We start from the raw sequence: 25,991 nt of genomic DNA, 5'->3' as shown, positions 1-25,991 counted from the left end.
AATATAGAACATCACCAAACCCAGTACTGTTTTTTTTTAATAAAAATGTCAACTTCCTGTTGATTTTACTATTTGAAGATCCAGATCCGCGGATCCAGTCCGAGTTCTTTTTAATAAAAATAGCAAAATCAACAGGATGTTAGCATTTTTATTTATAAAACAAACGGTACTGGGTTTGGTGATGATCTATATAGTCTAAATCAACTTTATTTGCGTTCGTTTGTTCTAAAAGAGTGACTTTGAGAGCTGTTTCAGCCTGTAATTCAATGAGGAGCATATTTTTTTTATTATCCATGGAGCAATTATTTTAGATTTCTTGCCCTCCTTTGGAGATGCATCATGGCAAGGTAACTACACAACCCAAACCTCTACCAAAGTGGTCTTGCCCTTTAAGCACTGTTAACCACCCCAGTATCCGTATTGTGGGTATAGCTTTAGCAGAAAATAGCCGATCGACAAGCTCACTGCGACACGTTGTGAGCTTGTCGATCGGCTATTTTCAGTCAAAACTTTCCTCATAATAACACAAAACAGAAAATACACTAGTATTGAGCCCTGAGGCTCACCGGTTACCCATATGGGGTTAAGTTGGTTATAATAAAATAATTTAAACGTTCTTTGTTTGTGTGAGTTTCCTCATTTTGTTACAAACTCAGCTGTTTGCAACACTCTTGGTTGGTTGTTGCAAAAAATACATTACATTTAAGTGGTTGAATTTATGTAATTTGTTATCCCTGAGTCACTAGAATACCTCAAAACGAAGTATGGAGCTCGGCCTATAATTGATCATTGAATTGATTGATATGCTGCATGCCATGAGTGCAAAGTGGTATTTTCTTAAACTTAATTCAGCTAATCAAAGAGGATCTGTGGTCATAATACAGCTCTGTTTGAGGAGCTATAGTTGAACACATACAGACATATTTTTTACTGTCCAGTCCAAAGTGAGAACAATGTAGCCTACTTGATTTAACACCAAAACTGCTATAGTTTTGATCATCTGAAACTAAGGAATTTATAAATGACAAAAAGGGTATGAATCTTTATGACATTACGAAACATCTCTCTGTTTCCTTTCAATGAAAGTGTAAATCTGGGTTCAGACTCAGCCAGAGTAAACGTTTTCTAACAGATGGTTTTAAACAACCTAAATCTCAGTCGTGTCATAATGAACCCTTTCCCTGATCATCAGAGGGTGTATCTAGTAGATCCAGTCATTCTGTCAGGGGTCCAGGTGTTTGCTGTGGATTTTCATCTTTTGACCTGTCACCTCTCGCTTTAACTTTAAATATAACCTCAAAATCCTAATTAATGTGAAAGGCCTGGTGGTGCAAGAGTAAAGCATAGGCTTCACAAGCGGATGGTGGTGGGTTTGAATCTTGGTCAGGGAAGATCTCAATTTTCGGTCTTTTTAAGGCGAGAACCATGGATGAAGCCCGCCTCCCTCCTCACGCCCTCTTTTAGCTCCGGTAGGAGAGGGAGCCCACCTCCAGGGGGAGGAGCTTAATAAATTTACATATTAATTAAAGATTTTTATTTTAGTATTTTTTGTGATTTTATGGCCACTATTTGTTTTCACATGAATTTGTTTGAGACATTTTTTTATTGTTTTTTTTCATCACCAGTTTGTATTGACCACAGCTCCATTGTTTTTTTGTTGTATTACCCTTTTAGTTTGTAGTTGTTTTGAGTGAGCTTTGAACCTTGAACCTTTAGTTTGTGAACCTTTGATTTATCTTTTAAGCCACGCTGGCATGGAAAGTACAATTGGGAACGTCATCCTTAACCCGCCTTTTAGAATTTAGAGATGGACAGTGAAAATGTTCTTCAGGAGCCTTGAACCCCGAACCTTCTGCTTTCAGACCCTGTGTTTATCTCTTGAGCCACGCTGGCATGGAAAGTACAATTGGGAACGTCATCCTTAACCCGCCTTTTAGAATTTAGATGTACAGTGAAAATGTTCTTCAGGAGCCTTAAACCCCAAACCTTGTACTTTCAGACCCTGCGTTTAACTCTTGAGCCACGCTGGCATGGAAAGTAAACTTGGGAACGTCATCCTTAACCCGCCTTTTAGAATTTAGATGGACAGTGAAAATGTTCTTCAGGAGCCTTGAACCCCAAACCTTGTACTTTCAGACCCTGCGTTTAACTCTTGAGCCACGCTGGCATGGAAAGTAAACTTGGGAACGTCATCCTTAACCCGCCTTTTAGAATTTAGATGGACAGTGAAAATGTTCTTCAGGAGCCTTGAACCCCAAACCTTCTACTTTCAGACCCTGTATTTAACTCTTGAGCCACGCTGGCATGGAAAGTACAATTGGGAACGTCATCCTTAACCCGCCTTTTAGAATTTAGATGGACAGTGAAAATGTTCTTCAGGAGCCTTGAACCCTAAACCTTCTGCTTTCAGACCCTGTGTTTATCTCTTGAGCCACGCTGGCATGGAAGTTACTATTGGGAACGTCATGCTTAACCCGCCTTTTAGAATTTAGATGGCCAGTGAAAATGTTCTTCAGGAGCTTTGAACCCCAAACCTTCTGCTTTCAGACCCTGTGTTTATCTCTTGAGCCACACAGGTATGGATGATACAAAAGAGAACGTAATACTTAAACCACCTTTTAGAAGTTAGATGGACAGTGAAAATGTGCTCCAGGACTTTCGAACCTTAAACCTTCGGTTTATAAACCCCAGAGTTTTCTCTTGAGCCATGGTGGCATGAACCATGCAACTGAGAACATACATAATACTTAAACCACCTTTTCAGGATTCAGATGGACAATGAAAATGTTCTATAGGAGCTTTGAACCTTAAACTCTTTGGTTCATAAACAGTGACACATCTCTTGAGCCACAGAGACATGAAACATTCAGATGAGAAGGAAATACTTATCCTTTTAGTATTTAGATGCACAGTGTATTTCTACATTAACTTCACCACTTAAACCCTCTATTCTTAGTAAAGTTGCAACTTTACTTTCCCGCTTGCCTTGTTACCATCTACACCAAATCTTTTCACAAAGAATTGTCAATCTACAAGCTCACAACACGTCGACACATTGTAAATCTTGACAAATGTTTGCCGCCAGAATAGGGATGCTGGGCCTTACTTCTCCCACCACTGCTGAAGAGCATACAAGACATTGGACAACTAAGAAACCCCAGTGGTGCAGTTAGAGCATACATGGGCAACTGGCGGCCCGGGGCCACACGCGGCCCCAACCCTCACTTAAAGCGGCCCGCAGGTTAATATCAGAATACTGATATATTATTGATTTCAGCTGTTACAATTCCAAACATGCAAACATGACCCGCTTTAATTACTTCAGTCTATATTAGTAGCTTGATGACTAGTATTACAATTCTATTGTCTTTTTATGTCCAACGTATTTGTAATTAAATTCATAAGGTTAATATAAGTATAACTAAATGCATTTCAAATTAAATACGAATGTTACTTTTCAGGATCCCAATTCAAGAGTAGAAAAAAAAATCACACCCTGTGTGAAGGTAGCAGCGCCTTTGATACATTATGTCATCGATATGTGTTTATAATGTGTTTATAGCCATGTAGAGCTCGATGAATGTTAGGGACCAAAAAAATCGTCACTACAAAGTACGATTTTGCATATCGTACTTGAAACGTACTCCTAACAGGTTTTTAGGGGGACGATTTTGGCCTCCACACTTGGTGATTTTTTCGGATTTAACTTTCGTTTCGGTAGTGACCAACTTTCGTTTCGGTAGTGACCCAATGGTGAAAAAATAAATGTACTAAGTCCAGAGCTCGATGAATGTTAGGGACCAAAAAAAGAGTCACTACAAAGTACTACCAATCAACTCCAAATTGCCTGAAACATACTCCTAATAGGTTTTTGGGGGGACGATTTTGGCCTCCACACTTAGTGATTTTTTCGGATTTAACTTTCGTTTCGGTAAAATAAATTTTACCGAAACGAAAATTACTAATCAACTCTAAATTGCCTGAAACGTACTCCTAACAGGTTTTCAGGGGGACGATTTTGGCCTCCACACTTTGTGATTTTTTCCGATTTAACTTTCGTTTCGGTAGTGACCAACTTTCGTTTCGGTAGTGACCCAATGGTGAAAAAATAAATGTACTAAGTCCAGATCTCGATGAATGTTAGGGACCAAAAAAAGAGTCACTACAAAGTACTACCAATCAACTCTAAATTGCCTGAAACATACTCCTAACAGGTTTTTGGGGGGACGATTTTGGCCTCCACACTTAGTGATTTTTTCGGATTTAACTTTCGTTTCGGTAAAATACATTTTACCGAAACGAAAATTACTAATCAACTCTAAATTGCCTGAAACGTACTCCTAACAGGTTTTTGGGGGGACGATTTTGGCCTCCACACTTAGTGATTTTTTCGGATTTAACTTTCGTTTCGGTAGTGACCAACTTTCGTTTCGGTAGTGACCCAATGGTGAAAAAATAAATGTGTATATCATGTATTTAAATCATTTGCGCTTAAAGTTAAATATCTCCAAAACTACAAATGATTAAAAAAATAAAAAATCTCAAGCTTGCATGTCCACAGTAAGTTGGAATTGTTGAACTGTGAATGGAGTTTCTAGGTGAAAGTGTTTTTTTGAGGTCCCAAAACCTTCCATCCGCCTCCATTCTAAATCTCGGAACTTTTAAAGGAGTACAATTCTAAAACTATGCAACATTTCAAATATTCCTTTTCAGGCAAACATGTCCACAGTAAGATGAACATTTTAAAGTATGAATGAGGTTACTAGGCGTAAGTATGTAGTTGTAAGCCTGCCTTTAAATGTCCATTGCCGCATCGACAATGCATGGGGCGCTTAAAGTTAAATATCTCCATAACTACAAATGATTTAAAAAAAAGAAAAACTCAAGCATGCATGTCCACAGTAAGGTGGAATTTTTAACTGTGAATGGAGTTTCTAGGTGAAAGTGTTTTTTTGAGGTCCCAAAACCTTCCATCCGCCTCCAATCTAAATCTCTGAACTTTTAAAGGAGTACAATTCTAAAACTAAGCAACATTTCAAAGATTCCTTTTCAGGCAAACATGTCCACAGTAAGATGAACATTTTAAAGTATATGAATGAGGTTACTAGGCGTAAGTATGTAGTTGTAAGCCTGCCTTTAAATGTCCATTGCTGCATCGACAATGCATGGGGCGCTTAAAGTTAAATATCTCCAAAACTACAAATGATTAAAAAAAAAAAATCTCAAACATGCATGTCCACAGTAAGGTGGAATTGTTGAACTGTGAATGGAGTTTCTAGGTGAAAGTGTTTTTTTTAGGTCCCAAAACCTTCCATCCGCCTCCAATCTAAATCTCTGAACTTTTAAAGGAGTACAATTCTAAAACTATGCAACATTTCAAAGATTCCTTTTCAGCCAAACATGTCCACAGTAAGATGAACATTTTAAAGTATGAATGAGGTTACTAGGCGTAAGTATGTAGTTGTAAGCCTGCCTTTAAATGTCCATTGCCGCATCGACAATGCATGGGGCGCTTAAAGTTAAATATCTCCAAAACTACAAATGATTAAAAAAAAAAAAAACTCAAGCATGCATGTCCACAGTAAGGTGGAATTTTTGAACTGTGAATGGAGTTTCTAGGTGAAAGTGTTTTTTGAGGTCCCAAAACCTTCCATCCGCCTCCATTCTAAATCTCTGAACTTTTAAAGGAGTACAATTCTAAAACTATGCAACATTTCAAAGATTCCTTTTCAGGCAAACAAGTCCACAGTAAGATGAACATTTTAAAGTATGAATGAGGTTACTAGGCGTAAGTATGTAGTTGTAAGCCTGCCTTTAAATGTCCATTGCCGCATCGACAATGCATGGGGCGCTTAAAGTTAAATATCTCCAAAACTACAAATGATTTAAATAAAAAAAACTCAAGCATGCATGTCCACAGTAAGGTGGAATTTTTGAACTGTGAATGGAGTTTCTAGGTGAAAGTGTTTTTTTGAGGTCCCAAAACCTTCCATCCGCCTCCATTCTAAATCTCTGAACTTTTAAAGGAGTACAATTCTAAAACTATGCAACATTTCAAAGATTCCTTTTCAGGCAAACAAGTCCACAGTAAGATGAACATTTTAAAGTATGAATGACGTTACTAGGCGTAAGTATGTAGTTGTAAGCCTGCCTTTAAATGTCCATTGCCGCATCGACAATGCATGGGGCGCTTAAAGTTAAATATCTCCAAAACTACAAATGATTTATTTTTTTTAAGTCTCAAGCATGCATGTCCACAGTAAGGTGGAATTTTTGAACTGTGAATGGAGTTTCTAGGTGAAAGTGTTTTTTTGAGGTCCCAAAACCTTCCATCGACCTCCATTATAAATCTCTGAACTTTTAAAGGAGTACTATTCTAAAACAATGAAACATTTCAAAGATCCCTTTTCAGGCAAAAATGTCCATATTAGGATGAACATTTTAAAGTTTGAATGGGGTTTCTATTCTATATATGACATTTTGAATTTTTACAGTCAGTTCACCTTCTTTTGGGTCTTGAGTCGAACCAATTACTCCCGCGGAGACATCAAATTTCTCTTTTGGGCCTTGAGTCTTGGGACTCAAGGCCCAAAAGAGAAATTTGATGTCTCCGCGGGAGTAATTGGTTCGACTCAAGACCCAAAAGAGAAATTTGATGTCTCCCCGGAATCATACGAGGAAGTAAAATGTATAATAAGCAAGAAAGGAAACATGGCCGCAATAAATGGATCCAGGGAGAAAGCGTGGCAAAGTATTGCCGACAAATTAAATGCACAAGTCGTCCAAAAATATATACAATTTATGCAAGTTCATAAATATATAATTCAGTTAGGCTTAAACATGAGGAATGTATAGTGAATATTGGAATTATCGCCTACTAATCTACAATGCGATAGCCTATTATATGCGCCATGCATCCAACCAATATGTCTTTGTCTGTGCTCAGGAATGTGTCAAAAACAAAAAAATATCCATGAATGCAAGGCTTCATGGAGTGTGTGATTGATAGAGAATAAGTTTTTTTTGGGTGAACTATTCTTATAAGTGTTCTGTTCAGGGACACTTTGACACATGCTGAGACCTGGATTCGAACTTGGAATTAACAGCTTGCCAGGCAGCCTCTCTAACCATTCAGCTATGACCACATCATCAGCAGCAGAGATTCTAAGGCACTTCTACTCTGTAACAGTAAAGGGGTTTCAGGGGAAACCAGCAAAATGAGGAATAATATAATAGACTGTCTTACTAATAAAGCGTCATGTCTCAATTTTTTTTACAATGTATTTGATATTACCTTTATATTATTTCATAAATTATGCATTTAATCCTCTATATATTGTCCTCCAGCAACCTTTATGATAAAGGTTAGTAGTAAAAAAAATAGTAGACCCGTGGGAGCCAGATTGCTCAGATGCCAAGGTTCCTGTGCTGGGATTCGATCCCATGTCTATCCTTTGATAATGGTGTGACAATGTATTTTTCAGCTGATGGCTGCTAAGGTCATGATGAGCGCTCGAGGATGAGCTGTTAGGGCTGAAGTGTCTTGCTCTGGGACCCTTTGACAGGAGCCATTCTTCCAAGAGTCCAGTTGTCATCAAACAGACCCGTTATGTCTGTGTGCATGTGGGTTGATGACTGGTTTGATTCATTCTTTATCCTAGGACAGTTGAACATAAACCCACACCCTGCCCGATTCCTGTACTGGAATTAAAGCATTTTAAAAGGTAATTTATACATGAGAGGGTTTTTTCTGTGATTAATTGACCCAAAAATACATTTTTTTTTCAAAGTGTTTATTACGCAGTCGAAGCATCAAACAATATGAATCGAGGCACAACTATATGAACAGTTTTATGTGGAATATTGTATAACAACCCTTACACTTATATTCATTTGGAAAGATTGTGTATTTCGCCACTGATCCATGCATTGGTGATAGTAGTGAACTTGATTTCAATAGTAGTTAACGGTGAAAGTCTACCAGAATCCAGAGAGCGAGGCAGAGCATTTCAATTGTACATTTGTTTAAAAGCTTGTTCTAAGATTAGGCTCCTTGTTGAGCTGTTGCTGTCGTTAGGGCTCTTCAAAAAAAGATACAGAACAAAGGGTATCCTTAATTTTTATTTACCGTCCTTTAACACAACTTCATATAAAGTCCACATCCCCAACAGAGAAACAGAGTTTTGTGGTCATTGCTCTGGGTTCGCTAGCTGAAGCGCAGCTAGCATCCTCACATGTTGGTGCTCATCCGGGTTTGGCTAGTGTTGGCAGGTGTGAGCTCTCCTTGGCCGCCCTCCCTCGGTGGTGACTGGAGAAGACACAGAAAATAAAAACACATAGATTACTTTCTTATTTCTGGACAATAAACTGGAGACGCTACCGCAGAACACAACTGTTGTGGTAAGCTTCTCTTAAAAGTAACATTTATGATCTAATGTTCTATACAGTCAGCAGCATGTGAATATACTGTATTTTTATATGGATATATGATGCATATTATGTATTTAATTTAGATGCATATACTGGATACCAAAAAAGGTGTATGACATTTAAACAAAATCTGTAAAATCTATTAATTTATACATAAAAAAAATACAATTATGTCTCACCAATCCAATCGAATGCATGTCAACCATCAAGTCAACCTTTAAATATGCACTGTGCATTATGTGTCCCCTACCCAACTGATACACAATGACATGTCTCAATGAAACCGTCATACAGACAATATTATTTCTAGGCCTTTTGAAACATTTAGCTTTACAAGGAGTAGTTCACCCAAAAATACATTATTTTCTATCAATTACACACCCCATGAAGGCTTCATGGGGTGTGTAATTGATAGAAGGCTTCATGGGGTGTTGTTTCTGTTTTTGTTGCATTCCTGAGCCATTAATGTGATGACCGGTGGAGTCTCCTAATGACCAGCCACCCGGTCAAATTATTGGCTCAGGAATGCGACAAAAACATCTCCATTCAAGGCTTTATGGGGTGTGCAATTGATTGAAAATAAGTAATTTTTTGGGTGAACTACTCCTTTAAGGGCAGCATACGTTTTTTGGGTGCAGTGAAAAGCTCAACAATTTCACATAATCTTAAATTTTTACCTTGACGTGGATCTGGTTGCGTAGCACGGCTGCTCTGAGGATCATGGCTTTGGCTCGTCTCTGAAACTCCTTGCCCATGTGGACGGACTTCTCGAAGGTGGTGCTTCTCTGATCCACGTCACGGGCATATAGAATCTATCAGCAGCACAACGAAAGACCATGTTAGGGATATAGAATCCAACAGTACAAATAAAGACCCCACATGGGAGGCATTTGTAAATGCTTTTACAAATGCTGACCAGACACAAATGTCTTATATTATGCTGTATTGTTGCAGGTACAAGTAAACAAGGCTTGAGGCTGTTCCAAACGGACCCTTACAGGGTCTGTAACTCAGAGTGAACCAAATTTGTACACTCTCAGTCATGGTGGTCCTTAAAATTAAATAGTTTGAGAAGATCTAGGAATAAATTGAAATTCCATTAATAATTGTGCAGCTACAAGTTAGTAAACTAATAATGTAAATAGTACATAAAACAGTCAAGCGACATCAACTGAAACATTCAAAATATTACTGTACATGAAAATTCATCGTGTAATAAATAACATGGTATCGGAATGGGAACTGCCATACTCGTCGATACCGATACCAGCATTTTTGGCAGTATCGGCAGCTTTTCCGATACTGGTATCGGCACAACTCTAGCGTGTGTTACCTTGCTGTGGGAGTCAATGCGTCCATTGATGAGTCCTTCTAGAATAAGCTGTGTGAGTTCATCTTCCAGAGCTGCCACTGTGGTGTTGAAGGCCTGAGCCATGTTGGTCATGTCTGCCGACACGTATGGGCTGAAATACTGAGAGAGAGAGAGAGAGCGAGAGAGAGCGACCGACAGACAGACAGACAGACAGACAGACAGACACACACACAAATTATTTTATTTGGATATACACAAGTCAAGACGATAGATCCAAACACTGATCAGAAGAATGTTGCAATATTGTGAAACCAGATGAAACTTAACACACAGAGGGAAATGGAAAACACGTTGATGGCTTAAAATTAAATATACAGAAAACAACATGATAGATAAACTGTCTATAATAGCTGAGATAGAACTATATTTAGCAGAATTGTTTTGCATTTGTCTTTTGCAATTCACCCAATTGCAGTCCATGGAGCACAAGTTTATGAACTATCAATTAATTAATGAAGAATATCTGGTTTATTTGGAATATCCTGAAATGTATTGACATCTGTGCCATTGTGATCAAATGCATAAATAAATAAAAAGCTGTAAGCCTGGGCAATCTAAACTGAAATGGTGTTCTCCTTTCAAACAAAAGGTATTTTCTGGACCCCAGGAAGAACAGACTCTCCTACGGTGTAGACTAATAAAAGACTTAATAAACAAAAAAACTGACTATCCTCTGTGGACTCACCTGTATTAGAGCTCTGTTCCTGATCTGCGTGTACAGTGTTCTGACATGAGGAGCCAGATACATGTCCAGCAGAAGGTTGTCCTGGAGGAGACACAGACAGACAGACACACACACACACACACACACACTGAATTAACACAATACAACTGTTTAAGCCTGACTGCTTATACCGACAGCATATATTGGCAGTTTGAAATTAATCCGTCAGCTCTCTTACCTTCATTTCATCCAGTAGTTTGAGACAAGAGGCGTACTTGGATTCGTAGAACGTAAAGATGATGTCACGGACTTGTGGCTCTAACTCTAAAAATAACTTAAAGGTGCTGGATAGGAGAGAGAGACAAAAACAAAACACGTTAATGTTGCAAAATCATGAAACGCCAACATCGGGTGGCTGTGCAAACAAGCATGAGTGAATGAAGTGCACAAGTCACTGTACCTGCTGGAGATGACATTTTTTTGGAGCTCCTGTCTGTCAAATGTTGCCAGTGCACAGAAACCTCCGTACACAGCTACGTTACTGGGAGACAGTAGCTGGAAGGCACAAGAACATAAATGAAATGCATTACCAGCAAATAGAGACTAAATTCTTTCCACTGACTGTGATATGTGACAGGCCTGCTCTGGAAGTAGTTTACGGCCGCATGTTGACCCCAGCACTTGAGCCTGAAGAGTTAGCCACCCTTTGTGTTGGCTAAACTGGTGTTAAAACTGCCATTATAGTAAACGTTTAATCAAGTTTCTATAACATGGACACAAATAATATGTTAAGTGATCTAGAATGCAGTTGCTAACTTTATCAAATAAGCAACATTGATACAGTAGGCCTGTTGAAGCTAAATTCACCAGGTATTGTGTTATATGTTAACTCACCTCTGGAAAATCACAGTGGTCAAAGGAGGCTAGTAGGAAGCACTTGGCGGCTGCTTTGTACTTCTGAGACGCAAGCTCTGCCAAACCTACAGCACCCAGTGTACACAAAGTCAAGATGACAGGGTCATCAACAGAAAGTTGTTTTCTCCAACCAAATCAATGAGCAGAACACAACATTTACAATAACTATTGACATTCACATTAGCTGATAAACTATCCAAACATACATTGAGTTTACCATCGCAAACACATTTACCTGAACCGTGGACAGACTCAGTACAAGTAATATGCCAAGGGCTAGTTCCATTAGTGAAATCATATTGACCAACACAAGTCTTATAACATTAGCAAGTCAACGGAGAACCCACTGGATCCAGTATTTCAGAGCTGAGTTTTAAAACCGAAAGAAGCTCTCAAATGCTGTAATCACTGTCAAGAAACAGACAAAGTAACCCTGAGAGATGGCAGTATTTCTTTACCTGCAGCACATTTTAATTTGGTGAGAACCGATTGGTTTTGACTATCTCTTTCTCCTCTTTGCTGGAACAAAAGAGACACGCAAAGAAAAACACTCAGCAAAACAGAATTAAGTGCAATTACACATAATCACATCATGCAACACAACGTCCCAGAATTGGGACGCTAGGTTTAATATGGTTAAAGTTGACTTGGTCCATTAAAATCCTGACAACCAAAAAGGTGACTCAGAGTAGGGCACACCATGGTGCTTACCTCTGCTATTTCTGGGGTAGACTCAGCCTTGCTGACGTAGCTCAGTACATGGGACCAGTTCTGGAGGTAAACGCTGACCTGGAGAAGGACAAGAGAGACCTTTACACCCAAAGTCACAATCATCATGTTGTCATCCCTTCCAGTTTTGGTCTAAACAGGAGAAACTCTGTGTCAGTCATGTCGTGTTCTATACACACCTTGATAACATTAAGACACATGTTAATGACATGCTTGGCACTGGTACAGTAGTCTCTGGCTCTGGAGTAACACTTGAGAGCATTGCTGAGGTCACCGCAGTCTAGATAATGATCCCCCAAGTCGTCGTGTCCTCGCCTGGGAAATAAAAGCAGAGAGAGGGAAAGATACCAAAGGCCATGGTCACTCAAGATTCATAACAGTTTGTCGTTGTTATTTATTATTTTACAGTGTAAGTGAAATACATTAGACAAAATGGTGTTTTCCCTTTTCCCTCGTCTTTTTTACTTATTATACAAGTCTGATTTCAGTAAATAAAGTTATTGTAAAAATGGAGGTAAATGTGCCACAACCCATTAAGACCTAGAAATGTCCTCTAAATCAGTAGTTCTCACACTTTCAAGATTTTTCTAAAATGTTCAAAAATAGCAGATGTACAAGCTCGCTGTGAGCTTGTACTGTGCATCTGCTATTTTTGCTAAATGTTCTAAAATGACACAGGTGCTTTCCCGGTTTTAATAGGTTAACCTGTAATTACAATGCAATTTTGTGTGTCAACGCCATGTTGGAACAGGAGCCGGAGTCCATGGGAATAGACTCAAGTCTGAGTTAGGTTTGTAAATGCCCGGGTCAACTGTACCTGATGCTCTCTTTGATGGAGTTTCCTTTGTAGTTCTTGAGGTCGGTGTCTAGCTTCTCCAGTTTGAGCAGGGCTTTCTTCCTGGTAGACTCGGCCCAGGCTGTGTCTAGAGCCGGAGGGTCCACTGCTCCTTCAGGCACTGCGTCTGGTACACCCTGGACTTCACTGTAGGACAACACATACTGGATGTTTTTTACATGACTGAGACTACACAACTCACACCGTTTTGACAGAACCAAATATATCTTACAATAATTAACTGTTTCCTGTTAGGGGGGTGAGGACAAACACATCAAGAGTTACGCGATGATGGAAACAGCAGTGGGATGACAATAGTGATCGTGGGCCGGGACCTAAAATTGGGCAGAATACTTTCCTAACACTTCAGCGGACAAAGACCATTTAGACAGGAGAATGACGGAATAACAGAAACCAGCTGAAAGCCTTTGCCCCTGAGCCATGTTTAATTATACAACCAGGATCTAACAGATCACCAAGGCCTACTGTATGTACAGCCCGCTTCAAAAACATCATCTTGTTTTCACACTGTCATCATCATGATCCCAAACACACACACAGCCTGTATGGACGTACCGGGTGGCCTCTGTGAGCTTGCGGTGAATCTCCTCATACGCGTCCACATTGAAGGTCCTCTGGACGAAGGTGAGCGCCATCTTGAGAGCCTCGACGCGGAGCGGGGGACAGTGGTGAGCTATGAACTGGAGCCTCTCAATCCTCATCAGGCCGCTGTAGCTGGATGCATACTGCTCCAGGTCCTATGGGCAAAGAGGAAGACGAACCACCATACAATTATATGGATTTTAATCCACCCCTACTTTTGTTTGGATGGGTAAATGCAAGAAGAAAAAATAAATCCCTGAATTTCACCATCAACTGTATCGGGGTCCATAATGAAATGGCACCTCTGTATCAGTTGATACATTTAAATGAAATCTAACATACAGAGTGAGGCCACTATGGTTCTGACATTGCCCTTTCTCTTAGTTGCAATACTGACAGTCTAGACATGTGTTATATTATGGATTGCAATTCTTCCTTTGTGTCAGTGAAAAGTAGCATTGATGCATTGTTGGATATGTAAACTAAACTGTGAGTTGTGTTAGAGTTAGCTGCATACCAGCGTTGGGTTCTCTACAATATAGTTGGTGTCTGGAGCATTCTGCTGGTCATCATGAGGGTCCACGTCAATCTGCATTGGCTCCACAGCCCCCTGCAAAAAACAAAAAAACTTAAGGCAAACGATTAAAATTCCTCGCTCAGAGTCAGTGCGCAGAATTCAGTCATTTTGCTGTGACAAACAGCCAACCATAACCATACCAACCATGCTAACATCTTTGTCTGCTGCATAAAGTGCTATCTCAGCGGTAACCGGAAGACTCGCCCCAAAACACACCATTTTCTTCCCCCGAGGTCGCCGGATTTGACCTGGGCCGAGTGTGTTTTGGGGCAAAAAATCTTTGCGAGGTTAAATGTCATCATTTTGGCAGACGCCACCATAATCGTACAACACAGTATAAATTAGGCTTCAGAGAGGAGCAAATAGGCACAGAAGCTGGTGCTCAGCAGCATGCAGCATACTCTGAAAGGGTGACCTGACCTGTTGCTATGGGATGTGCCCAGAGCTGCCAAGACTGCTTCTAATATAAGCTTGTCAACTTCTTATAGAGCTTAGAGTTTTGGGGTTGTCTTATTTTAGTTTGTGTGTTTTCTTGATATGTTTTTGATACTCTGCAGTAGTATCGTGGTGTGCTTGCGTGCCCTCCCCCCCCCAGAAACTAAACTGGATACATTATTATAACACTAATAATCCTTGCACTACAAATAATAGTAGGCCTAATATCTGGTGGAGCACAAGCAGTGCACCCTGTATTGTGTTTATTTTGAGGCTTGATGATGCTGTTTCTCACAAGATCTCTGGTCTTGGTAAGGTATATCATCCCTAATTTCATCATCTGCAGGTGCCTTATATCTCCTCCACCTATCTGCATCCTCCCTCCTCTCCATCACCTCATCATGATCTCTCGATTAGCAGCTCGACAAAATGCACATGAATGACAGCTCACATTAAACGAGCTGAATCCAAACAAGGTTAGCAACGCTCGCTAGCCAGCTTGTGTCAAATGACTGCAGCTATGCTATGAGTATGCGAGCAAACTAATCACACGTACAGTAACTTGCTCACTTGATTGTGGATTACTACACAATGCAAGGTAAGCAGACCGCCAGACACTATAGAGTCAACTTGTTTTCTCACACCCAGATTAATAGTATTGGTTAAGCTTCCCCATGACATGATGTTATTTGGCTAACAGTTAGCCATAGCTAGCTTATACAGGCTAACATGTTAACCATGGCTGAGTGGAAACCGTTGAATCATGAAGAATCAGAGGTTTGCTGTTCAATCTACTAATGAACAGTGAGCAACAACCACTTCGTTATCATTATGTCAGTAAATCGCACACGTTAGATAAGTAAAAGTTTACCTGAAAGTTGAAGACCTGCACGGGGAGAGGCATCTTCTCTGTTCTCTGACCTGCACAGAGCGTTAGGACGATAACATCCGGTGCGTAAGAGCGGCGGAAGAACGTCACTTCCGGTCGGCGATGTCAAAATTAAATCTCGAGGTTGACAATAATTTGTTTTCTTCAGTGGTGTGGGGAAAAAGTACTCAAATGTTTGACTTAAGTAAAAGTATCAATACTAGTGCAATGTAGAAATACTCTGTTACAAGTGAAGGTCCGGAAATTCAAAATGTACTTGAGTAAAAGTACAAAAGTATTGGTATCAAAATATACTAAAGTGCCAAAAGTAAAAGTACTCATTATGCAGAATGTCCTATTTCACTAGTTTTCAAATGTATACAAATCTTTTGAAAATAGCAGATCTACAAGCTCACAATATAGATCGGCTATTTTCAAATGGCCGAAATGTATATAGGTTTATATTATGTTTTGTAATAATAATCAAAATCTACAAAGTAACTAGTGACTAAAGTTTTCAAATAATTGTAGTGCATAGGGTACATCCACACATGAGCGTATGCTGACGGCAAACGCTACGCTTACGCTACGCTAGCCCCGTACACACCCATGTTAAGTTAGAAACCGGAAGTTCCGGTCCGGTTTTTCCTATAACATGGGAGTGGACGGGACTTCCGACTTCCGGGCGTCAAGTTGTCGCTCATGTGTGGATGCACCCTTTCTGGGTGCATCCACACATGAGCGACAACTTGACAGCGACAACTAGCGTAGCGTAAGCGTAGCGTTTGCCGTCAGCATACGCTCATGTGTGGATGTACCCAAAGACGACAGGGAAGCACCATATATGACAGGGAAGCAGCATATATGACAGGGAAGCAGCATATATGACAGGGAAGCACCATATATGACAGGGAAGCAGCATATATGACAGGGAAGCAGCATATATGACAGGGAAGCAGCATATATGACAGGGAAGCACCATATATGACAGGGAAGCACCATATATGACAGGGAAGCACCATAGATGACAGGGAAGCACCATAGATGACAGGGAAGCACCATATATGACAGGGAAGCAGCATATATGACAGGGAAGCACCATAGATGACAGGGAAGAACCATAGGATCCAGATAAGAACTCATAAGGCTTTTAGACATTAATCATCATACAGTAACACTAATAATTCATAATTGATGGACACACTGATTTTTGTAAGAATCAGGGTATTGTAATTATTGTAATACATTTTATTATAATTCACTGTTGCAATATAGTGTGATTATAAATCTCTTTAAGTGGTCATTAAGTAAAGTAAATGACATTTATCACCATTTCCCCCACTTCACTAACTGTGAATGTTGAGCAGCTATACTGACTTAAGTACTCCAAGTTACAGTTTCATATCTACATCAAAACCCTTCTGAAGTCCTTTGTTATAAATTAACATTGATAGATCTAATGTTTCCAGGAATATAATGGCAGATCTACAAGCTCACAATGTAGATCGGCTATTTTCAAATGGCCGAAATGTATATAGGTTTATATTATGTTTTGTAATAATAATCAAAATCTACAAAGTAACTAGTGACTAAAGTTTTCAAATAATTGTAGTGCATAGACGACAGGGAAGCACCATATATGACAGGGAAGCAGCATATATGACAGGGAAGCACCATATATGACAGGGAAGCAGCATATATGACAGGGAAGCAGCATATATGACAGGGAAGCACCATATATGACAGGGAAGCACCATAGATGACAGGGAAGCACCATATATGACAGGGAAGCAGCATATATGACAGGGAAGCACCATAGATGACAGGGAAGAACCATAGGATCCAGATAAGAACTCATAAGGCTTTTAGACATTAATCATCATACAGTAACACTAATTCATAATTGATGGACACACTGATTTTTGTAAGAATCAGGGTATTGTAATTATTGTAATACATTTTATTATAATTCACTGTTGCAATATAGTGTGATTATAAATCTCTTTAAGTGGTCATTAAGTAAAGTAAATGACATTTATCACCATTTCCCCCACTTCACTAACTGTGAATGTTGAGCAGCTATACTGACTTAAGTACTCCAAGTTACAGTTTCATATCTACATCAAAACCCTTCTGAAGTCCTTTGTTATAAATTAACATTGATAGATCTAATGTTTCCAGGAATATAATGGCTCACATACAAATCTAGAACCCTAGTTCAGAAAAGCTAGGCAAAGTTGTAAAGACCCCTCATTTGATTGACAATTAATGTAGGGCTGGTGGTCACACTTCTTATTCAAATATTCAAAGGCAAATTAAAGTCATTTTTAACACTTCAACACTTATGTGTGTGTCGTAATACATCCAACATTATAATGTTGTAACACATGACTAATTCCAGTGCCCAGTGTATGTTGGAGTTTATTTCAAGGCAATGGATAATCAAGTCAATTAGTGAGGGGATATTAAAACAATCTTGGAATAAATTCCTTACCAAAAGAAATCTTCACCAATGTGTTTGTAAAGGTGTCTAGTAACACATCTCATAAAGACTGAAATGCAGTTTCCCTAGGAGAATTTTTGGCAGCTGCTGAAAGTTGGGGTACCCACCATTTCCCTGCATTTCCATGCAGGGAAAAAAAACAAATTTTAATTCTGTTTTAAGTAACCAAAACCACTCCTTGGGCTAAAAACGGCCATAGCCATCCTTTTCCAGGTATACTTTTTGTGTAAAAAGACCATTGAGATTGGGCTGTTTTTAGCCCAAGGAGTGGCTTTGGTGCAAAACAAATGCTTGCAATGGATTCAGAATCATAAAAACACCCTAGTTTGACCCCTCACATGCTACTTAAAACAGAATTAAAATTTGTTTGTTTTTTCCCTGCATGGAAATGCAGGGAAATGGTAGGTACCCCAACTTTCAGCAGCTGTCAAACATTCTCCTAGGGAAACTGCATTTCAGTCTTTGTGAGATGTGTTACTAGACACCTTTACAAACACATTGGTGAAGATATTTTTTGGTAAGGAATTTATTCCAAGATTGGACATTTTTCTGCTAATATCCCCTGACTAAATGGATGGAGTGCGAGCCTCTTTCTTTTCTTGACAGTTTAACATTCATTTAGGACATCAGACCTAGTCCTGACACAATTATTACATAATAATCGTCTAATTGCAATTATTTTTGCATAATCGTTGAAAAATGTTCATACATTATCAAATGTATGAACTTGTAAATCTGCTATTTCCGCTACTTAAATGGATCCCTGGCTAATAAGCCAAATATGCCTTAATACATTATAATTGTCCTCTATAACTAAAATGTCAAATTAAAAACCCACATGCATTCCATGAATTTCATAGGGCTAGACCACACATGGACAAATGACATCATCAACTTGCGACAGTCATTGTCCCTCTTGAGTAAAAGATTAACCGTTTCTAAAATAAAAAAAGGTGTTTAAAAATATTCAAGGTGTTTTCATTTTTTAATTTCAGTTATAGAGGGCAATGATAATTTAGGCATGTAAGGCTTACTAGCCAGGGATGCTTTTAAGAAAAACATTTAAAGTATAAAATTATTACATTTTTTAAAGGCAAAAGGCAAACAGAATCTCTTTTTAACATTTGTATTAATAATGTTCCAAAGTTCAACAACAGAAACACAATTAAATTGTTAATCGCAATTAGTGAAATGTCATGATCGCCCTAATGCCTAATCACACCAGAAGCACAGTGGTAATACAACATGAGTTTATTTTCCATCACTGTGACCAGAGATTGTAGCTGCAGTTATCTAGGTTCTCCACAAGAGGTCATCAGATCCTAGAGGTGAACTCCACTCTCCTGACAGTGGACCTGCTTATCTCTGATATAGAACGACAGCCTAGACACACACACACACACACACACACACACACACACACACACACACACACACACACACACACACACACACACACACACACACACACACACACACACACACACACACACACACACACACACACACACACACACACACACACACACACACACACACGATGGCAAGCAATAAAACAATCAAGTAAAACAACTTACAACAGGGCACATGAAAGCAATAGCACAACAAGAAGTCAAAAAACAAAAACAAAAGAAAACATTGACCTACACAGGTGGGACAGGTAAGAACTTCATAAGACAAAATGCTTCCGAAACAGATGTGTTTTTAACAAGTTCTTAAAACCGTCAACTGACTCAGCATTTTTTATCACTAAAGGCAGAGCGTTCCACAATGTGGGAGCAACCACTGCAAAGGCCCGGTCACCCTTAGTTTTAAGTTTGGACGCGGGTATCTCCAGAAGGCCTTTGTCCAAAGACCTGAGAGATCTCACATTGGGCTTTGAGTGCAGTAAGTCTGTGATATAAATAGGGGCCAGGCCATGTAGTGCTTTGTAGGTTATTAAAAGGATTTTAAAATCAATTCTAGCCTTAATGGGCAGCCAGTGAAGTGCAGCCAGTACTGGTGTTATATGTGCTCTACGATTGGTGTTGGTGAGAATTCTGGCAGCGGTATCAGCGGTATACTAGTTGTAGATGATGAATAGACATAAGTGCATGCACACGCACACGCACACACAAGCATTGATGGTTTCGTAAGTATTTACTCTACAGTGACACAGAGGTCAGTCGAGATTGTGTATGTAAATGATAACAGATATTCTGAGCCACTATTTGTGTGTGTGTGTGTGTGTGTGTGTGTGTGTGTGTGTGTGTGTGTGTGTGTGTGTGTGTGTGTGTGTGTGTGTGTGTGTGTGTGTGCGCGCGCGCCGCGTGCGTGTGTGTGTGTGTGCGCGCCGCGTGCATGCGTGTGTGTGCGTGTGTGTGTACACACGTGTGTGCGTGTCCTTTACCTGCAAGGGCCATGGCAAGTCGCAGTTCTGACCTCAGTAGCTCCAGAACCTCAGAGACTCCTTCATCTCCCTGTGTGCACAAAAATGCACAAAAGTGCACAAAAATATCCATGAATTCTCCATGGGGTGAGTAATCGATAGAAAATAAGTTATTTTTTGGGTGAACTACTCCTTTAAACAAAAAAAATCAAAACTTTTCATCAATTACAAACAATTCCAGCATTTTTCAAAAGTATTTCAAAACATTTGGGAACCACTGGTTTATAAAACTAGAGAAATAAACATGAGAATTCACTCCTTCACGCCAACCGTCAGAGAAATCTGATTCCGGCCGTTGTATCCGCGATCAGCGATCTTATTAGACGTTAGACACACACTTCATGACCATAGGTGAGGTGAGAGAGAAGGAAAGAGTTACATTTGTACACTCTCAGAGTTAAATTAACCCCCCCCCCTCCCTCCTGTTCCTCGGTATGAGTGTGATTGAGTATTGTCTGCTTAACTGCTTTTGTCTATAACAATTTTCTTTTTTGATACACTTTGCATTCGAACATAATATAATCCACTTTGTGTTATCTGTTTACTGTTTTTTGGTTGTTTTGTTGTTGTTTTTTTTATCTTTTTGACAGAAAATGACAGACCTTTCGTCTGTGCAATAGTAATGAAGAGATTTGTAAAAAAAATAAAAGGCAAATAAAACATGACATAAGTCTAACCCTAAAACCCATAATAACACAGAAGCTGTGTACACAGTGGTTCATGTTAGTTGTCACCTGACAGGCCAGTCCCCACAGTACAGGACGTCCTATGAACACAGCCTTGGCTCCCAGAGCCAACGCTTTCAAGACGTCAGTCCCTCGTCTCACTCCTCCGTCCAGATAGACCTCACAGCGACCCTGTACCGCGTTCACTACGTCTTCAAGCACATCCAGCTGCACACACATGTAGACGCACACGCATGCACGCACACACACACACACACACACACACACACACACACACACACACACACACACACACACACACACACACACACACACACACACACACGACAATGAAACAATTAGCATTTCAGTAAACAGAAAATTAGCTATAAATAAACATTTTGACAAGGCGCACACAGACGCAAAAGCAACATTTTTGTTGTGTGAAAGATAGAATATCTTGTAATGCTTAAGTGTATCTACATTACTAAGGATGCAAGTCTGGAAGTCCCATAACACACACATGCACGCACACACATACAAACACTGTACATATACACACATGCACAGACCGTGGCAGGAACCCCGTCCAGCTGTCGAGCTCCGTGATTGGACACCAAGATACCATCGACACCATGGTCCAGAGCCTGAAGGGCATCCTCAGCTAGAGACACACGCACACACGTGCACACGCGCGCACAGTTGGGTGATATTTGGAAAATGTTGTGAAAAGTGAGTAAAGTCTTTTCACCACAACGAAAGATTTTAGACCATTAATTTGCGGTCATTTGATAAGATTACTTTAACCTAACATCCTGAAGGCACTTTGCATTGTGTGGTTCTAACATATGCATACTAGAGATTTCTGTTAGCACTAGCAATAGTACAATAATTAAAATCATTATTAATCATGTGTGTGTGTGTGTGTGTGTGTGTGCGTACCAGTCAGTATTCCTTTCACAACCACCGGCAGGTGGGTGTGTTTTTTCAGCCAGGTGATGTCTGTCCAGGAAAGGGTGGGGTCTATCGCCTTGGCAACATAGACTGCCAATCCACTGTCGTTGCCATAGCTACCTTCAGAGAACGCCAGTGTCGCTGTTGTGAAGTTAGACATACTACACAGTACGCACGCACGCACGCACGCACGCACGCACGCACGCACGCACGCACGCACGCACGCACGCACGCACGCACGCACACACACACACACACACACACACACACACACACACACACACACACACACACACACACACACACACACACACACACACACACACAAAATGACATAAATGGGACATCTAGAATCACAAAGAACAAAGGCACTGGAGCAACTCAGATGAATTTAAACCTTTTTATTCATGGAGCAAGTAAGAGATGACGTTTTGATGTCAAGAGTACTTCTTCGAAGATGGAAGATGTACTCTTGACATCAAAACGTTTCGTCTCTGGTTAAATAAAGGCTTTCAAAAACATGGTTCCTACCTGAGGTGTGAGGGAAGTTTAAAGCGGTTGCGCACATCGTCCCACCTCCTGCCAAGATATGGCGTATCCACGGTAACAAAGATGCCCTTATAGCCCGCCTCCTCCGCCCGGTGGACCAATGAGAGAGTGAGATCCCGGTCTTTGTAGATGTAAAGCTGCAGCCACATGACGCCCCCGTCGCCCGGCGATGATGTCATTGCTGACATCACTTCCTCTATGGTGGAAGTGGCCCAAGAGCTCAGCATCATCCCCGTGCCAGCCGCTCGGCATGCTGGGTAGAAGCAACATTTAGATATTTAGCTCAGTGGTTCCCAACTTTTTCTGGATCAGAGCCCTCTTGAAAATCTCGAAAAGTGTGTTCGCCATCTGACCACTTAACACGGCAATCATTCAGCTGCAGCCATCTTGCTCCCTTGTGGGTGGGGGACCTCTTGCACTATCCCCACGGCCCACCAGTGGATTGCTGATGCTTTCATCCAAAGCCATGTATGACACTGGCTATAAGGGCTTGGGTCTTGTCTTAAAGGAACTATAAAGACAGGAATATTCAAACAACAATAATCTCCCCAGGGAGGTTTTCTAGGTACATCCAGCTGGGAGGAGGCAACGGGGGGAGTCTTCGGACCAGGTGGAGGGATAATATCTCCAGGGTTTCCACACATTTTTAACAATGATTTTTCTAAACTTTTCCATAGCTTTTCCAAAGTATTTTATCTAATTTCCAGGCCTATAGCAATCATACGGTGAAATAATGAGGCTCTTACACCAGTGTGCTATCGATGCATGCACCAAGACAGACTCGAGAGAAGGTGTCGGGTGACAAAAATAACAGATCTACAAGCTAACAACGTAAAGTGTTGTTAGCTTCTAGAGCTATTCTTTTTGCCTCGTGATGTCCTGTATGTATTAGGCCGCACTCAAGCAGCTCGTGCAGCACTGCAATACATTCCACCATGTTACATATTCATTTCACGTAATATTAGAATAAAACAATGTACTGTATATCCAAATATTTTACATAACATTGGATTAATTCCAAATCTTTTCCAGGCCTGGAATATTTCCAGGAATTTCATGAGCATGGGAACCCTGTATCTCCGCCCTGGCCTGGGAACACCTCGGGTTCCTCCAGTCAGGGGTTCTCAGCCTGGGCTGCATACTGTACCTAAGGCAACTTTAGGACGGGGTTCCAAATGGACCCTTAGAGGTTTGTTACGGGGTCCTTGAAATGAAAAGGTTTGAGAATCACTTGATCTACACACTCTGACCCACCTCTGGCGGTGGCGGTCTCTCCGTCAGGGTGGGCCATCCTCTGCATGGCTGTAGCCGCCACACCCAGAGGCATGCTGATTGGCTGTCCCAGCACGGAGCAAGACAGGTCAATGGTAGACACATCTCTCAGCACCCGAGGGAAGAAACGCCATCTACAGTATACAGTACATGCACACAACATGTCCCATAAGCACACGTGCACGCACGCACGCACGCACAAAACATGCTTGCATGCATGCATGCATGCATGCAAAGCACACACAGTGTTTAAAATGAAGGAACATCTGGCAAAAAAGTAGACAGTCTGTTGGCAGTTTATAGGGTCAGACTTTTTAGGGTTCAAATTAGGGCTAGGTTAGGCACACTAATATTGTCCCTCCCTATTGTGGGCATGTCATAATAGACAAAAATTCAGCGAAAATAGCCAACCTACAATCTCACAATATGATAAAAAGGAGGGGCCACATGTAGACCCCTGGGGGACCTCGGTCAGTGAAGTATATAGGGTTTAAGACAAGTGGTTAATGATAGGCATCTAGTAGTGAGGATTAGGGGAAAGGTAATGCATGCATGCAATAGATTCCTCACTGTGTGTGTGTGTGTGTGTGTGTGTGTGTGTGTGTGTGTGTGTGTGTGTGTGTGTGTGTGTGTGTGTGTGTGTGTGTGTGTTACCTGTTGAAAGCGGCATTGTTGTCAGCCAGGGTCTGCTGCTGGTCGGCTCCAGAGCGGTAGTAGTCATAAATAGCCTTAGGAAGGACCCTCCTGGCCTCGTCCTCAAAGTCGCTGATACACACACGCTGCCCCGACATCCCTACTACACACACACACACACACACACACACACACACACACACACACACACACACACACACACACACACAAACACAGCTATACTCGACCTGAGGAGCTCTGAGAAAGAGACACAAACAAATACAGAGACAGAGAGATAGAGAGAGAGAGGACTCCAGCAGAACAGCTTTAATCATTAAACTGTTGATGTGACCCTTACACCCCCCACACGCACACCCCCTCCCCTCATTTTTGTCTCTGGTCTTCCTGTGCTGTTCCCGGTGACTCTGCTTCTAGACCGGCCCTTGGACCGTCTAAACACCACAGACACTGGTAGTACAATTGTTTATACACAGTGTTCACACGGCACCCCAACTGCTGTCAATAGTGTGTGTGTGTGTGTGTGTGTGTGTGTGTGTGTGTGTGTGTGGGTTTAGACAAAGTTACTTCATAACTTCATATCCCTGGCTGGCTTGCTGTGAACCTTGAACCCAGGGGACCAAATGTAAGAGGTGTGTGTGCATGCGTGCGTGTGTCTGTGTGTGTGTGTATGTATTGATTCAACCACACTCCGGTAATTGACGTTAATGTGTTGAACTGTAATTATATCTAAAGTTGAATATCATGGGGGCATGTCTGTAGTTGATCAGAAAGTGCAACAACCACATCATAACAAGTACCCCTCGCTACCCTCAGCGTCTCTCTACACTCTATCGAAATAATAAAATGGAAAAACGTAATATCTAAAATCTTTAAAAACAAACGCAGGTCATGCATTTGGTAAAACTTGCCTGGGAAGAAGAGCAGCTAATTATATTAGTGCCCCACCTTCAGGAACTAAAGGCATTAACAAACCACTTAAACCATATATTATACATTGTCATACAACAGCTTCACACGAAAATAGTGAAAATAGCCAATTTAGCCCAGCTATTTCAAAAAGGCTATAATGATGCCCAAAATAGGGATGCCAAGCGATTAATTTCTTCAAGGAATCATTGGTACATTAGCAAGAAAGGCTATGTGGTTACAGTGGGTTACAGGAGACCCGGGTTTGTATCCAGGTGATTATAGCTACAGGGACAGGAGGAGGGAATACGATATTCTTGACTGTCAACTGATGGCTGACAGTAAATAAATTGCCGAGTCCTTCCTCAGTGATGAGCGCAATGAGACCCACAAGGATAGACAAGGGTATGTTGATGTGGAGTTCCAGTCTCTGCAAGAAAGAGGGTGTGGACAGAAATGAAGCATATGGAAGTCTTGGGTGAATGTCGAGTTATCATCACTCACTTGTAGAAACATATAGTTTGCCCAGGTGATTTGTGGATGAGCTGAATAGCAGTTAATCCAAATGGGATATAAACCATTTCAAAATACAAATGTTATAATGGATCTATCTGGTCTAATATACTGTAGTA

General features: G+C 40.7%; 3 protein-coding genes across 3 annotated transcripts in view; 1 reads left to right on the top strand and 2 right to left on the bottom strand.

Moving 5' to 3' along the window:
* Window positions 1–25,991, top strand: part of LOC311055986 (far upstream element-binding protein 2-like) — a 184,890-nt gene that overhangs the window by 131,693 nt on the left and 27,206 nt on the right. The gene's annotated exons all lie outside the window — the stretch shown is intronic.
* On the bottom strand, window positions 7,785–15,494 carry gps1 (G protein pathway suppressor 1). The gene is made up of 14 exons (XM_084073028.1): window positions 15,432–15,494; window positions 14,066–14,158; window positions 13,522–13,703; window positions 12,928–13,092; window positions 12,290–12,425; window positions 12,093–12,170; window positions 11,840–11,900; window positions 11,361–11,446; window positions 10,927–11,021; window positions 10,705–10,810; window positions 10,488–10,568; window positions 9,764–9,901; window positions 9,108–9,242; window positions 7,785–8,308 (listed from the first exon to the last, which is right to left on the bottom strand). Exons 1-14 carry the CDS (start codon window positions 15,462–15,464, stop codon window positions 8,231–8,233), a joined length of 1,467 nt encoding a protein of 488 aa, XP_083929154.1. The 5' UTR covers window positions 15,465–15,494; the 3' UTR covers window positions 7,785–8,230.
* LOC311055391 (2-Hydroxyacid oxidase 1-like) lies at window positions 19,247–24,590 on the bottom strand (the record flags this gene model as incomplete). Its single annotated transcript, XM_084071574.1, has 8 exons — window positions 19,247–19,314; window positions 20,321–20,390; window positions 21,094–21,252; window positions 21,597–21,688; window positions 21,967–22,139; window positions 22,510–22,780; window positions 23,782–23,933; window positions 24,454–24,590. The coding sequence occupies 8 exons, from the start codon at window positions 24,588–24,590 to the stop codon at window positions 19,247–19,249; spliced, it is 1,122 nt and encodes a 373-aa protein (XP_083927700.1).

The sequence above is a fragment of the Gymnoscopelus microlampas genome (genome assembly GCF_963454915.1).
Source record: "Gymnoscopelus microlampas genome assembly, chromosome: 11".
NCBI lineage: Eukaryota > Metazoa > Chordata > Actinopteri > Myctophiformes > Myctophidae > Gymnoscopelus > Gymnoscopelus microlampas.
The sequence above is the reverse complement of the archived record's forward strand: the minus strand, read 5'-3'. Positions and strand labels throughout refer to the sequence as shown.

Excerpts from the sequence above, each read along its gene's own strand:
- gps1 (XM_084073028.1), bottom strand. The coding sequence starts at position 15,464 with ATGCCTCTCCCCGTGCAGGTCTTCAACTTTCAG. Across the intron at positions 11,447-11,839 it reads CAAATTAAAATGTGCTGCAG|GTTTGGCAGAGCTTGCGTCT; the intron begins GTAAAGAAATAC and ends TGGGTGCTGTAG. Across the intron at positions 9,902-10,487 it reads GGAACAGAGCTCTAATACAG|TATTTCAGCCCATACGTGTC; the intron begins GTGAGTCCACAG and ends TCTCTCTCTCAG.